Here is a 15,535-nt window from a genome sequence, read left to right as displayed (position 1 = left end):
AACGTGAACCTCAGTCAGCTGAACACTCATGTTGACTGGTGCTGATGGTTGACACGGGTTGCTGCCAGCATCCTAGGTATCAACCAGGTATCTCCTTAAAATGTAAGATGTTCCGAGTAGCACAGTTTTTTGTAGCTTTGCTGGAGTTATTGCAGGAAGCTGCAATTTCTTGATGTATTTTGCAAAGTTTTTGGACATGGTTCCCAGTGCCCCGATGACAATGGGTGTCACTGTTACGCGTTTCATCCATAATCGATGTTTCGATGGCCAGGTTGCGATATTTCGTAATTTTTTCCAGTTCTTTTTCTTCGACTCTGGCATCTCCTGGTACAGCGATATCAACCAGCTGTACGCTTCTGTTCTCTACAACTGCGATATCTGGCGTGTTGTGTTCCAAATGGAGATCTGTCTGTATTCGGAAGTCCCACAAGATCTTCACCCTCTCATTCTCGACAACCTTTTCCACCCTATGTTCCCACGATGATGATGATGATGATGATTAATCAGGCAGCAGATCTTAGTGAAGGAGCCCGGACAAATTAAGTCACCTAAGCAAACTTTATTCTGACTTTTGCCTGATCCTTTGCTTCTGCTTTAGGGCAACATCCCATTCTTGAGAGGCTGGAAGCCCCCTTTTTCCTCTTGGCAGTCCGGAGGGCAGGCGATGATGATCTCCTCATGGGGAGCTGGGCGTTGTTTTTTCTTTCGGGAAGTTGGAAAGGGCGGCACCGGGTCTGGCAGGCCGATCAGCGCAAGATCCGGGGTGTTTTCCAAACCGCTCCTCAAGCTTAACAACCTGGAAGGCGCACGGACTTCAACTCCCAGAATTCCTCAGCCAGCACTGCAGGTGTTCGAGGTCCCTGCAAGCCTAAAAATTTGCTGAGTTTGAAAGACGCTGGCCTGGCTGTTGGGCTGAGGCTAAGGCTAGCCTTGTGTAAACGGTCTCCCTCTGTGCAGGGCAGTTCTTGCCCGGGCTGCATGCCCCCTTCCTTTGAATTGCAGCGTTGTGTTGTCTTTCGTTGGGATTGCTTAAGGGACGGATTCTGGGCGTGCAGCATTTCACAAATGGACGTTTTCAGAAATGTCCGCCTGGTTCTTGGCCGCTGGCATCTGGAATTCCATCCCTCCCTCCTTGCCCCGGGCATTGGGGGTCCTCTGCCCGCGGCGTGCCCCATCCTTGGCATCGCTGGCTGTGCCAGGGGGAAGCTCCTTCCTTCCTTCCTTCCTTTGGAGGGTTTGTAATGTTGTAAGCCGTAGACGTCGCTCTGTGTGGGTTGGCCTTGCTGGCTTGTCTGGATTTGCATAATAAATACAATTTTATGTTCTTTTTTTTTTGCAAAATGAACGGCATTTATTTCCCCCAACAATTGCTCTGCTTAATGATTGCTGGGAAAAAAAAGACTGTAAAATTGGGTCAGTTATGTGGGTGACCTGCTTTACAGCTGTGAGAACTTTTGACCTGTCCTGGAGAAACCCCATCTTTCTTCCTTTTGAGCGGTGGCTGCTGCTGTGTTGTGTCGGCAGCTGGCCAGCTGTCGCAAGTCAGACTCATCTGATTTTTTTTCTCCTGACCTCTGCAGGACACGGATAGCGTAGGTTTTTTATTACAGGTAGTCCTCGAAATATTATTTGTTTAGTGGCCGTTGCAGGTTACGGTGGCACTGGAAAAAGTGACTTGAGACCGTTTTTCACAGTTCCGCCTCTTGCAGCACCCCCAGGGTCACGGGATCAGAATTCAGCTGCTTAGCAACTGCCTCATATTTATGACGGTCACAGCATCCCAGGGTCACCTGATCCCCTTTTGTGACCTTCTAACCAGCAAAGTCCAGAAGCGGCGAATGCTCCAACGCTGGAAGTTTTTAAGAAGAGACTGGACAGCCATCTGTCTGAAATGGTGCAGGGTTTCCTGCCTGAGCAGGGGGTTGGGCTAGATGACCTCCAAGGTCCCTTCCAATTTATTATTATTATTGTTGTTATTATTATTTATTGTTATTATTATTTAACAACAAACAATAACAAGAAACAACAACAATAATAATAATTTAAGTCAATGGGGGAAGCCACATTCACTTGATAACCATGTTACTAACAACTTCAGTGGTTCGCTTAACAACTGTGGCAAGGAAGGTCGTAAAACGGGGCAAAACTCAGTTAACAAATGTCTCACTTAGCAACAGAAATTCTGGGCTCCACTGTGGTGGCAAGTCGAGGACTACCTGTATACAAATTGTCCAAAGAGGTGCATATACTGAAGGCAGGATTGTGTCTGCAGAAAATGAAGGCTGCGGACAAGGAAACAAGGTCAGGGAGTGCTAGGGACTGCATGCCCAGATTAAGAAAAAAAAACAGGCCTCTGAATTTGAGCCACATTTACGATTGTTTTTTTTTGTTTGTCCCTGTCTTCTCCTCCCTCCCTTTGTGCAACTGTCTTGTAAGCTATTTGGGGATGATCCTGAAAAGTCTCATTTATACTGTTCTCCTCTTCTTGAAGACAATTCCTATATCTCAGTTTTCTGACTTGTAAAAGAACCAACACCTGTCCGTTTGAACTCTACCTCTGCTTGAAATAACCAAACTTAAAAAAGAAAATTACTTCTCAAGGATAAAAGGAGAAGGTTGAAAAAGCAATTGATGTGAAAGGCTTTGTTTGAGAGATTAGTTTCTTTCTGTTCCCTTCCTTCCTTCCTTCCTTCCTTCCTTCCTTCCTTCCTTCCTTCCTTCCCTCCCTCCCTCCCTCCCTCCCTCCCTCCCTCCCTCCCTCTCTCTCTCTCTCTCTCTCTCTTTCTTTCTTTCTTTCTTTCTTTCTTTCTTTCTTTCTTTCTTTCCACCAGCCTAGTAATCTCTCTTCCTGTTCCTTTGTGTTATCAGGCTTCCAGGGCAGAATAGTAGACTATCTCTCAATTCAGAGCAGGAAGCACAGGGGAAAGTGGAAAAAGTTGCCTCCGTAATGAGAATTTTCACAAATATTTTATTTTGTCTTTTTTGGAAGCTTGCTATGCAGTAGGCTGACGGTGACAACAACTGCTTTCCATTCTTTTCTTTGCTTCCTGGGATCGAAACGCAGGAGCAAAATTTTGCTTTTAGGTTCTTGTTATTTTTCCATTTCTCAGACAGGCAAAATGCCTCAGGTTTTGTCTTTTTTAAGCAAAAGAAAGAACACTTCAGCTGGCTTTGAGTTTTGTTCCCCACACCTGCAGTTAGTTTACTATTCAAAACCTTTCGTTGGAACAGTCCAGTTGAGAGATTTGGTTTCAAAATCAAAACAAAACATTATTGTTAAATTTGTTTGCCACCAGTTTCACCGTGGCTCTAAAAAAAGTGGCCTTTGACCATTTTTCACATTTAATGACCGTCGCAGCATCCCCGTGGCCACGTGGTCAAAATTCAGATGCTTGGCAACTGGCGTGTACTTATGACTGTTGCAGCGTCCCGGGTCATGTGACCCCCCCCCTTTGGCAACCTTCTGAAAAGCAAAGCCAATCGGGAGGCCAGATTCACTTCACAACCGTTACGACTAGCTTAACAACAGCAGCGACTCACTTAACGACCGTGGCAAGAAAGGTCGTAAAACGGGGCAAAGCTCAATGAATTACTTAGCAGCCAATTTGGAGCTCAGTTGTGGTCGTAAGTCAAGGACTGCCCGGCCTTGTCTTTGCCCCGGGCTCATTCCCCCCGGTTGGGGGCTGGGACCCCCAAGTAGCAGCGAGAGGAGTGCCTAGAGCAGCCTGCTTACATTGCCGCAGGCGTGAAGTTTTGCAGAGAGACCGTCCGCCCAGCATTTTGGGACTTAGAGCTGGCTTTAGTTGCTGCGTGGGGTTGCGTATATTGTTTTTTTTTTTGTTTTTAGTTTTAATTGACCCACCGGGAATTAACTTTGATTGCAGTGGTGGATGAACTTAGTAAATAAACGCAGAAAGGAATAGATCCAGGCAGAGCCCTTTAACTCTTTGGCCAGGGAATCCGTTGAGCGCCAGATTGTTTTAGAATTTCTTGATTTGCTTGGCTAGCGGAGTTCAGATTGCAAATAGAGCTGGGTGTGTGAATCCCGAACGTTGTGCTGCACCGACGATTCCTCTTTCTGGAAAAAGCACACTCTCCATGAGAAACACCAGGCTTGTGAACGGAGTAGTGTGACACCTTGGCTGTGTTCACACGAGGCACTGAAGCAAGAGAGCCAAAGGCCTGGTGCCTGGCTGGTTAATGTTGGGCAGCTTGCAATAGTGGCCAATATCTGTAGCTGGGGTGGAGGAGGAGGGCGGAGGGGCCTTCTCCGAGCTTGTGGGTTTCCGAATGTTTTGTTACCAGGCTAGGTAACCTGGTTTAGTTTAGGACTTTCACCTCTGCTGAAGATCTCACCTAGCCTGGTAACGAAACGTTGGGAAACCAACCCGCAAGATCGGAGAACGAACCTCCGCTCTTATTGTTAGGTGTTTTGTCTCATTGTTAGGTGGTTTGTTCAGGAAATCATCCAATAAAGGGTCCTTGGCGCTCTCTGAGCTTGGTGATTTTCTTACAGACGTTTCATTACCCAAAGTGGGTAACATCACCAGTGCTAGAAGCGAGTGGGGTTGAGGACTGTGGGGTCCTCGGTGCTCTCTGAGCTGGGTCGTTTTTGTTAAGTCACTTGAATGTGAGCCAGCCATGTGCTGCAGCTGCCAAAAAAGCCAACCCAGTGCTAGGCTGCATTAATAGAGGGATAGAACCAAGATCACGTGAATGTAATGTAATGTAATACCACTTTACAATGCCTTGGTAAGGCCACACCTGGAATGCTGCACCCAGTTTTGGTCACCACGATGTAAAAAAGACGTTGAGACTGTCGGAAGAGTCCAGAGAAGAGCAACAAAGATGATTAAGGGACTGGAGACTAAAACATATAAGGAACAGTTGCTGGAATTGGGTATGTGTAGTTTAATGAAGAGAAGGACGAGGGGGGACAGGATAGCAGTCTTCCAGTATCTCAGGGGCTGCCCCAAAGAAGGGGGGGGGGTCAAGCTATTCTCCAAAGCGCCTGAAGGCAGGACAAGAAGCAACGGATGGAAACTAACCAAGGAGAGAAGCAACCTAGAACTAAGGAGAAACTTCCCGACAGTTAGAACAATTAAGCAGTGGAACCGTTTGCCACCAAAAACAGTGAATGCTCCAACACTGGAAGATTTTTAAGAAGAGACTAGAATTTGTCTGAAAAGGTTTCCTGCTTGAGCAGGGGGTTGGACTAGATGACCTCCAAGGTCCCTTCCAACTTCATCATCATCATCATCATCATCATCATCATCATCATAAAATTATTAAATGTCTGCAAGAAAACCACACAGCCCAGAGAGCACCAAGGACCTTCATTTCAGCCCTGAGCTACACAGATTCTCCTTTATTGGGATCATCCAATAACCCAGAAAAATCAGGGAAGCGACCTGTCTTGTTTCTGCAGGGGTGTCCAATCTGGGCAACTTTTAAGACTGTTGGACTTCAACACCCAGGATTCCCCTCTGTTCATTCATTATCCTCTGTTGCGTTATCACTAAAATATCTATGCAATCGCATCTTGACCAGCAGCCCCCCCCACCCCCCACCCCAAGCTTTCTGGAGCAAGCGAGATCCGGTGACCCTCGTTCTCACCTCGGTTATTTAACAGCTGAAGGGCTGCAGTGCGCAGGGCAGGAGCTAATCTGATTGTGGGTCTGGAGGTTTTTGCAAATTATGAGCAACAGAGCCGCTGATCGATGTGAACCGCCCTGCTGGCTTAGCGTAATGCAGGGATCCTGTCTTTGAGTCTGCCTTCAGCTTTCCTAAGCCAGGGGTGTCCAATCTGGGCAACTTTTAAGACTCGTGGACTTCAATTCCCAGAATTCCCCAGCCACCAGAGCAGAGCTGGGGAGGTCTGGGAGTTGAAGCCCACAAGTCTTAAAGTTGTCCAACTTGGACACTGCTGTCCTAAGCTGTCCAATTTTGTCTGCGATGTTAAAATCCAGCTGGGCCTCTCTCTATTGCAGGGGCCCTCAACCTTGGCCACTTTAAGACTTGGGGACTTCAACTTCCAGAATTCCTCAGCCAGCTTTGCTGGCTGAGGAATTCTGGAAGTTGAAGTCCCCAAGTCTTAAAGTGGCCAAGGTTGAGGGCCCCTGCTCTACTGGATCTGCCACGCCAGAAGGAATCTGCTGGATCTGAGTGCTTGGAGGGAGCCCAATCCAGTCTTGCTCTGGGCTGGCTTTCTGCCAGGAACCGGCGCCATCTTTAATCTTCTGGACTTTTCCGGGGCTTCCAGAAAGTGGCTTAAAAGCGGCAGCGGTGGCTCCAGTGTCTCGCTTAATGGCGAAATCGTTCTGAACCAAGGACTGCGCGTCTTATTTGGGGGAGCTCGGTTTGAGACGAAGCAGTTTGTCGTTTTTATGGCGGACAAAGCGGATTCTGGGAAGGGATGGGAAGAACGGCCAGGGCAGGTTCAGATCACGTCAGGGACCCTTTTGATACTCAACACTCTCTCTTGCTGTGCAACAAAACTACAGGCAGTCCTCGGCTTACGAACGTTCATTTAGCGACCGTCCAAGGTTACAACATCACTTACAACCATTTTTCACACTTAATCATTGCAGCGTCCCTAGGGTCATGTGATTAAATTTCAGAGGATTGGCAGCTGGTTCATATTTATGACGGTTGCAGCGTCCCGGAGTCATGTGATCCCCTTTTGTGACCTTCTGTCAAGGAAAGTCAAGGGGGGAAACCAGATTCGCTTAACGACCGCGTTACTAACCGAACAACTGCAGTGATTCACTTGAGAAGTAGGTCATAAAGTGGGGCAAAACTCACTTAACAAATGTTTCACTTGGCATCATAAATGTTGGGCTAAAATCTGGTCATAAGTCGAGGACTATAGAAACTGCAGCGCAGGTGGTCCTCGACTTACAACCGTTCCTTTAGCAACCATTCTAAGTTACAAAGGAACTGGGAAAAGCGATTCACAACTGGTGCTCACACTTTTGACCATTACAGCATCCTCACTGCTGTGGGGTCAAAATCCAGGCACTGGTATTACAGTTGCAGCGTTCCGTGGTCAGGTTGGTAGAAGAGAGTCACAGTCCTGTAAAGCAGAGTTTCTCAACCTTTGCAACTTTAAGAGCCCTGGACTCCCAGAATTCCCCAGCCAGCCATAGAAGAGAATGTTTGTTGCTTAGGGTTGACCTGTGGGGTCCCTGGTTCCCTCTGCGCTGGCTGGTTTCCTTGGAGACGTTTCGTGACCCAACTAGGGAACATCTTCAGTGCTAGAAGGGAGGAGGAGGAGGAGGACTGTGGGGTCCTTGGTGATCTCTGAGCTGGGTGGTTTTCTTGCAGACGTTTCATGAGCCAACTAGGGAACATCATCAGTTCTGGAAGGAAGGAAGGAAGGAAGGAAGGAAGGAAGGAAGGAAGGAAGGAAGGAAGGAAGGAAGGAAGGACTGTGGGGTCCTTGGTGCTCTCTGAGCTGGGTGGTTTTCTTGCAGACGTTTCATGACCCAACTAGGGAACATCATCAGTTCAGGAAGGAAGGAAGGAAGGAAGGAAGGAAGGACTGTGGGGTCCTTGGTGCTCTCTGAGCTGGGTGGTTTTCTTGCAGACGTTTCATGAGCCAACTAGGGAACATCATCAGTTCTGGAAGGAAGGAAGGAAGGAACGAAGGAAGGAAGGAAGGAAGGACTGTGGGCTCCTTGGTGCTCTCTGAGCTGGGTGGTTTTCTTGCAGACGTTTCATGACCCAACTAGGGAACATCATCAGTTCTGGAAGGAAGGAAGGAAGGAAGGAAGGAAGGAAGGAAGGAAGGAAGGAAGGAAGGAAGGAAGGAAGGAAGGAAGGACTGTGGGGTCCTTGGTGCTCTCTGAGCTGGGTGGTTTTCTTGCAGACGTTTCATGACCCAACTAGGGAACATCATCAGTTCAGGAAGGAAGGAAGGAAGGAAGGAAGGAAGGAAGGAAGGAAGGAAGGACTGTGGGGTCCTTGGTGCTCTCTGAGCTGGGTGGTTTTCTTGCAGACGTTTCATGACCCAACTAGGGAACATCATCAGTTCTGGAAGGAAGGAAGGAAGGAAGGAAGGAAGGAAGGAAGGAAGGAAGGAAGGAAGGAAGGAAGGAAGGACTGTGGGGTCCTTGGTGCTCTCTGAGCTGGGTGGTTTTCTTGCAGACGTTTCATGACCCTACTAGGGAACATCATCAGTGTTAGAAGGGAGGGAGGGAGGGAGGGAGGGAGGGAAAAAGAAAGAAAGAAAGAGAAAGAAAGAAAGAAAGAAAGAAAGAAAGAAAGAAAGAAAGAAAGAAAGAAAGAAAGAAAGAAAGAAAGAAAGACTATGAGGTCCTGGGTGCTCTCTGCGCTGGCTGGTTTTCTTGCAGACGTTTCATGACCCAACTAGGGAACATCATCAGTGTTAGAAGGGAGGGAGGGAGGGAGTGTTCTGTACCAGCCTGCTACCGGCCCTGCAGAAAAAGCAGGGACAACCCCTTTACAAACGGCAAGAGGCTGGAATAAAGCCTGCCAAATTTATTAACATAAAACAGACACTAACCATGAAACAGGAGCTATGAAACAGGAACTATCCAAGCGGTTGCCTTCAGCAAACTAGCCCTCCCACACATTCCCCTTAAATACAGCTCAGGGTGTGGCCTCTCTCTGCCTCCTTCCGAGGTGCCCCATTGCCTTCCTCTGTTTACTCCTGATTGACTGCCTCCTGCGTCGGGCGTCCTTGAACAGGGCCAGCTGTGGGTCATCTTCATCCACGCTGTCAGGCTCACACAGCTGGGTCTGCGTCGTGACCAGGTGGGAGGGGCCTGGCTGAGGGCTCTCATCAGCAAGCTCTTCAACACCCCCCTCCTCCTCTGAGTCCTCCGACCCAACTGCCGAACCCACAGGCTGACCCTGAATCACAACAGGGAGAGAGAAAGAAAGAAGAAAGAAAGAAAGAAAGAAAGAAAGAAAGAAAGAAAGAAGAAAGAAAAAAAAAAAGAAAGAAAGAAAGAAAGAAAGAAAGACTATGAGGTCCTGGGTGCTCTCTGCACTGGCTGGTTTCCTTGCAGACGTTTCATGACCCAACTAGGGAACCTCATCAGTGCCAGACAGTAGCTGGCCCTGCCAATGTTGGTGGGAGTGGTTTTTACCTCTTGGTAGTCCTTTACTCTTAAAACAAATGCAAGGGAAACTCTTCTGGTAGGAACACCTGGCTGGATCTCAGTGGATTCTCCTAATGGGCAAGCCGGTGCAATGCGTGGGCCTTCTGGCCCTTGCATTTTATACATCTATGGTGATGGTATTTATTTATTGAACCATCTATTTATTATTGAATTTATATGGCACAAGGAACCAGACGGTCCTAATCTAGTGAGTTCTGGGTGCGGCTTTGCCAAGGAGCGGCTTCTCCTCGGAGACCTTGGGATGGTGGCCAAAGCTAATGGAGGTCAGAGTCCACGGCTTGATGAGACGATGTAAAATTACACCGGAAAGAAAATTAAACCGCCTTCAGTTGTGTGTGTGTGTTTTTTTTAGGGAATCCTGTTGTCCGAGTGGGCAGAATGGGAGTGAGGTGCCAACAGACCTTTGTCAACACCTCACATGCCTTACCCTTTGACTAGAAAAGGATTTGCATGTCATAATTAACAAGAAGGCCCCGTCACGTTAACCCCACGTGCACAAGTTCCGCCTTGGGTGGCACATTTTGGCAGCTCATCCTTAAACTGGTTGGTGGCATCTGGGGAAATCTGAGCCAGGTGTGATCGTTAGATCGCCTTCGGAAACCTTAACTTTTGCAGAAAAGCGAAAGGAGCTTTAGCTGAAAATAAAGATTACTATTTTGATTTTTTAATGTTTTTCCTTTAAATGGCAAGACGGTGAAAGCCATCCAAAACCCTTGGCCAGATCAAAGGGAGAAACTTGGCCAGCAGCACAAATTCTTCCTGATTTGGAATTAAGTTTACTACAGCTTTTTTTTTTTTTTTTGCAAAATGAATTGTGACTTGATAACTCGCGGGCCTCAACCTCAGCCACTTTCAGATGAGTGGACTTCAACTCCCAGAATTCCCCAGCCAGCGCTGCTGGCTAGGGAATTCTGGGAGTTGAAGTCCACCTATCTTCAAGTGGCCAAGGTTGAGAAACAAGGATTTCAATTCTGAGAATTGAACTCTACAGATTTTAAAGTGGTTGAAGTTGACAGACGCTATTGTAGACTGTAGTACAGGGGTCTTCAGACTTGGCCCTTTTATGACTTGTGGACTTCAACTCCCAGAATTCCTCAGCCAGGCACACTAGCTGAGGAATTCTGGGAGTTGAAGTCCACAAGTTATAAAAGGGGCAAGTTTGAAGACCCCTGCTGTAGTATTTTGGAGAACTTTGTTTTTCAACCGGTACTCCTTTGCTTGGGGGCTAATGTGTCAACTGCCTCTCTTTAACTTCCCAGGCTGAATAAACATTTTTCATGGTTGAAAACAATCCTTGCTTTCCTCATGAGATACATCGGCCATCTCATTTGTTCAAAAGTAGAACATGGAACAAATAACAGCTAAGGCAGAGCATCCTAATTGCAGTTTGTACCAATGTTTTTCAAACTTGGCAACTTTTAAGATGTACGGACATCAACTCCCAGCATTCCCCAACCCGTAGCTGGTTGGGGAATTCTGGGAGGTGAAGTCCACACGTCTTGAAGTGGCCGAGGTTGGAGACCCCTGGTCTAGGCCTATTGAGGTTAGATCCAATTGTGGAGGAGACCTAGCCTTTTTCTACTTCTCCCTTTATTTTGTACAGGCCTCTGTTGCTGCCCAATTGTCCTGTTTTAAAATAAAATGAGGATTTCCCATAAAGTCGGGCTTGTTTTGCAAGGGGCAAAGCTATTAAATAAAAATCAAATAAATAAATAAATTATTGTTGCCGTAGATTTGTCAGTGTTCAACTAGGGGTGGGGGGGGGCGAGGATAATACGTGCTTTTGTCCTTTGTTTTATTTCATTCACTTTTTCCCCAATGTTTCTGTTTAGTTTTGTCTCTGCTTAATTTATTTTTTTCTTTTGGATTTCCTATTTTAATCTTTTGAATAAAATAAAGTTGTTGAAGTAGGGGGAAAAAAAGATTTTGCATAAAGCTTACATCCCTACCCTTTGTTATAGGGCTGACTCTACCTGCCAGGTCCTAATTCAGTTTTGCTTTGGTGCAAATGCTCTCTCAACCCTATCACTTTTTTAAAGACGGCAGGGTTAGCTTAAAGCAACCTCTGCAGACTTGTTGGGCCCCTTTAAATGACATTCCTTGGAAAGAGCTTTCCTTTTCCCTTCTCAGCCTGACCAGCGTGTGGGAAATTCAAGCCTTAAGACAGGGGTCTTCAAACTTGGCCCTTTTATGACTTGTGGACTTCAACTCCCAGAATTCCTCAGCCATACAAGCTGGCTGAGGAATTCTGGGAATTGAAGTCCACAAGTCATCAAAGGGCCAAGTTTGAAGACCCCTGCCTTAAGATGTGTTTGTTTAGGACAGGGGTAGGCAACCTTGGCTTTTTTATGACTCGTGGACTTCAACTCCCAGAATTCCTGAGTCAGCTATGCTGACTCAGGAATTCTGGGAGTTGGTCCATGAGTCATAAAAGAGCCGAGGTTGCCTACCCCTGGTTTAGGATGCTACTCTCCAATCCAGCCATTTTGAGCTGTGCAAAGAGCTGGCTGCTTCCCCTGCCCCACAGCCCTTCTCTGCCCCCAATCCCTCAATCAGAATAGAAGCTGGGAGGGACCTTGGAGGTCTTCTAGTCCAGCCCCCTGCTCTAGCAGGAGACCCTGTAACATTTCAAACAGAAGGTTCTCCAATCTCTTGTTGAAAAGCTCCAGTGATGGAGCACCCACAACCTCTGGAGGGAAGCCTTTCCGATGATCGATTGTTCTCACTGCTAGGAAATTCCTCCTTAATTCCAGCTTGCTTTTCTCCTCCATGAGTTTCCATCCCTTGTTCCTTGCCTTCTGGCGCTTCGGAGAATAGGTGGAAAAAAACAACAACCCCACACACACTTTTCTGTGGCAGCCCCTCAAGTAACCCCTAAGTCCTTCTTTTCTCCGGACTGGCCATATCCAAGTCCTGCAACCGTTCTTCGTATGTTTTCGTCTCCAGGCCTTTTAATCATCTTAGTTGCTCTTCTCTGCACCTTTTTCCCTTCCCCCCCCCAAAGCCCCAACATCTTTTCAGTAACCAGGTGGTGGTGACCAAAACCGGATGCAGTGTTCCAGGTGTGGCCTTACTAAGGCTTTATAAAGCGGGACTAATACTTAGTACCTCCCTCTTTCTCCCCCCCCCTCCAATACATACTTGGGAGTTGTGAAGATCAGGGCTGGAACTGCTTAAAAATCTCCCTTGGCGAAAAATGCAGCCGTTTAATGAAACCTGTGGCTGTAAATCTTGTGGGTGTTTCCAAGCAGTTTTTCTGTGGGCGTGCTCTGTGTGTGTGTGTGTGTGTGTGTGTGTGTACATTCTTCTGTAGCCGCTAGCAAGTCTGTGTCCCCCCTTTCCTGGCCTCTGGTTGCACATATCCTGGTGTGCTGGGTAGGAATTGTGTAGAGCTGGGGAATCCCTCGCTGCTGAGTTGCTGTTGCTGCTGTTGTGTGATGTGACTTTATGGCACAACGCTGATGAAAGCTTTCGCGCCCAAGTGGAGCTGCAGTTACACGGGTTGAGGTTTCTAAAGCTTCCCCGTGGTTTTGCAGCACGGAGAGCAAAAGCATTTGCAAGCCACGCTGGGACGTTGCGAAAGAAAGCCGCCGGAGCTGCCTGCATTTGTTCATTTCCGCATTGGGGAAAAAACCAGCAAAGAAACACATGAGCCTATACAGGCCGTCCTCAACCTCTTGTCCACCACTGCGCCCAAAATTTCCGTTCCCAAGCAAGACGGTCCTTAAATGAGCTTTGCCCCACTTTTACGACCTTCCTTGCCACCGTTGTTAACTGAGCCCCTGCAGTTACATTAGTGACACGGTTGTGGACGAACCTTGCTCGTCGGAAGGTTGCAAAAGACGATCCCACGGCCCCAAGGGCACTGCGGCCGTCGTAGACACAGTTGCCAAGCGTCCACGTTTCGGTAAGGGGGCCGCAGGGGTGCTGCAGCAGTCGTCAGCGTGGGAAATGGTCGTAAGTGACTTTTTCCCATGCCGTTTCAGCTTCGAACCGTCACTGAATGGTTCAGTCAAGGACTTCCTGTAGAGTCTTGAGCAGGGGTCTTCCAACTTGGCCCTTTGATGACTTATGGACTTCAACTCCCAGAATTCCTCAGCCAGCGTGCCTAGCTGAGGAATTCTGGGAGTTGGAAGTCCAGGGCTCTTCCAGCTTGGCCCTTTGATGACTTGTGGACTTCAACTCCCAGAATTCCTCAGCCAGCGTGCCTAGCTGAGGAATTCTGGGAGTTGGAAGTCCAGGGCTCTTCCAGCTTGGCCCTTTGATGACTTGTGGACTTCAACTCCCAGAATTCCTCAGCCAGCGTGCCTACCTGAGGAATTCTGGGAGTTGGAAGTCCAGGGCTCTTCCAGCTTGGCCCTTTGATGACTTGTAGACTTCAACTCCCAGAATTCCTCAGCCAGCGTGCCTACCTGAGGAATTCTGGGAGTTGGAAGTCCAGGGCTCTTCCAGCTTGGCCCTTTGATGACTTGTGGACTTCAACTCCCAGAATTCCTCAGCCAGCATGCCTAGCTGAGGAATTCTGGGAGTTGGAAGTCCAGGGCTCTTCCAGCTTGGCCCTTTGATGACTTGTGGACTTCAACTCCCAGAATTCCTCAGCCAGCGTGCCTACCTGAGGAATTCTGGGAGTTGAAGTCCACAAGTCATCAAAGGGTCAAGTTGGAAGACCCCTGGTCTTGAGCCATTGCAGGTGGGTGTAGCTGGATCAAAGGCCTGAACACAGCAGCAGTTGGGAAACCTCTGTGTGTGTGTGTGTGTGTGTGTGTGTGTGTGTGTGTGCGCGCGTGCGTTGGTGACTTGGGCTAATTTGCTGTGGGGGAACTGGTCAGACTACAAGGGCATCGTGTTCATCGAAGTGACTGCTATGCGGGCGAACCAGTTGTGCGTGTTTTGAGTGTCAGCTGCGCAATTTGATTTATGTTAGCCCAGAATTCCCAACACAGGGGTGGCCCTCGACTTAGTGGCAGCTCGTTTAGTGACTGTTCAAAGTTACAGCAGCACTGAAAAATGGCCACCGTCTTTCACACAACTGTTGCAGCTTCCCCATGGGTCATAGTGATTAAAGCCACTGGCTAGAGTGCAGGTGGTCCTCAACGTACGACTGTTAATTGAGCCCTTGCGATTATGGTCGTAAAGTGGGTCATTGTGTCACCTGACTTTGATTTTACGACCTCCCCCCCGCCCCCCATGTTTGGGTGCTCATTAAGCAAACCCATAGGGCAGAGGTCACCTACCTTTTCATGCTGCTGGCCGAGGGGGGGGCGGTTGTGCATGCAGGCGAACAGGGCCTTGCGCGAACGGGAGTCATGCGTGCCCACACGGTCCTAGTGGCCCCGTTTCCACAGGCGCTAGGCGCCAACTCTGCTAACGCCACACGCAGGCGCAAATGGGCTGTGCAACCCACACTGTGCTAACGGACCTGTTTTCGCAGGCGCTAGGCACTGCCTCTGCTAGCACTGCACCCAGGCGCAAATGGGCCACACAACCCGCATGGTGCTGGCGGCCCTTTTTCCGCAGGCGCTAGGCGCTGCCTCTGCTAGCACTGTGCGCAGGTGCGAATGGGCCACGCGACCCACCTGATGCTAGTGGCTCCGTTTCCGCAGGCGCTAGGTGCCGCCTCTGCTAGCGCCACGCACAAGCAGGAACAAACCTAATGCAAGTGGAAGCCAGTAGGCCACGGCCCGGCAGTGGTCTGCGGACCATAGGTTTTGCTGGGAACCAGAAGCGCGTGCCACTTTCCGGCGAAAATGTCACAGATCCCAGTCACTAAGCGGACGTTCCTAAGTTGAGGACTACCTGTGGTACGTGACCCAAACGCTTGCTGGGTTGTAAATAGGAGCCCCTCTTTTTTCACCTTGTGGTTTTGCTGCCTTCCAGGCCGTCCTGGATGGGGCGGGAATTTCCTTTACCTGCCCTTAATGGATTCTTTCTTCTCTCTCCGCCTTCTTTAGGCTTGAATGTAACCTGGGAAGACACGGAGATGTCGTCGCTTCACACCACCAGAGTCTCGGCACTCCTGGCCTGGGTAAAGCAGCCCCTCCTTTAGGGTTGAGAAAACCCCCTGGGTTGTGGTCTCCCTCGAGCTGGAGAAGGGCTGGGCCCCTTTACGGCCCGTGGACTTCAATTCCCGGGAATTCTGGGAGTTGAAGTCCAGATCTCTTCCAGTTCCCATCCCGTGATGGGATGCGTCTGCCCCAAGTGGTGACTCTTCATGTTTATGGGCTTATTGGGTCACGTTTAGCGTGGGGAAACCAGACATTGGTCATCAGATATTGCAGCCCTGTGCTAGAAATAGAAATAACTGCGTCCTTTGAAAGCAGGGAGACGGTTGATAAAAATGTCCTTTCTGGCCAGAATTTGTTGTGCTTGGGCTCCCCTTGCCACGT

At 48.7% G+C, this 15,535-nt stretch overlaps 1 protein-coding gene across 5 annotated transcripts in view; it reads left to right on the top strand.

Annotated features, from left to right (window-relative positions):
• NUMA1 (nuclear mitotic apparatus protein 1) overlaps nt 1-15,535 on the top strand; it is a 60,118-nt gene that overhangs the window by 10,577 nt on the left and 34,006 nt on the right. For all 5 annotated transcript variants that reach the window (XM_081327783.1, XM_081327787.1, XM_081327785.1 and 2 more), the window contains exon 2: nt 15,101-15,174. In XM_081327783.1, coding sequence (XP_081183909.1) covers nt 15,130-15,174 — 45 coding nt within the window. In that variant the 5' untranslated portion in view covers nt 15,101-15,129. The remainder of the gene's footprint in view (nt 1-15,100; nt 15,175-15,535) is intronic.

The sequence above is a fragment of the Vipera berus genome (assembly GCF_964194415.1).
Source record: "Vipera berus genome assembly, chromosome: 4".
Classification (NCBI taxonomy): Eukaryota; Metazoa; Chordata; class Lepidosauria; order Squamata; family Viperidae; genus Vipera; species Vipera berus.
This window is presented reverse-complemented; position numbering and strand designations above follow the sequence as displayed.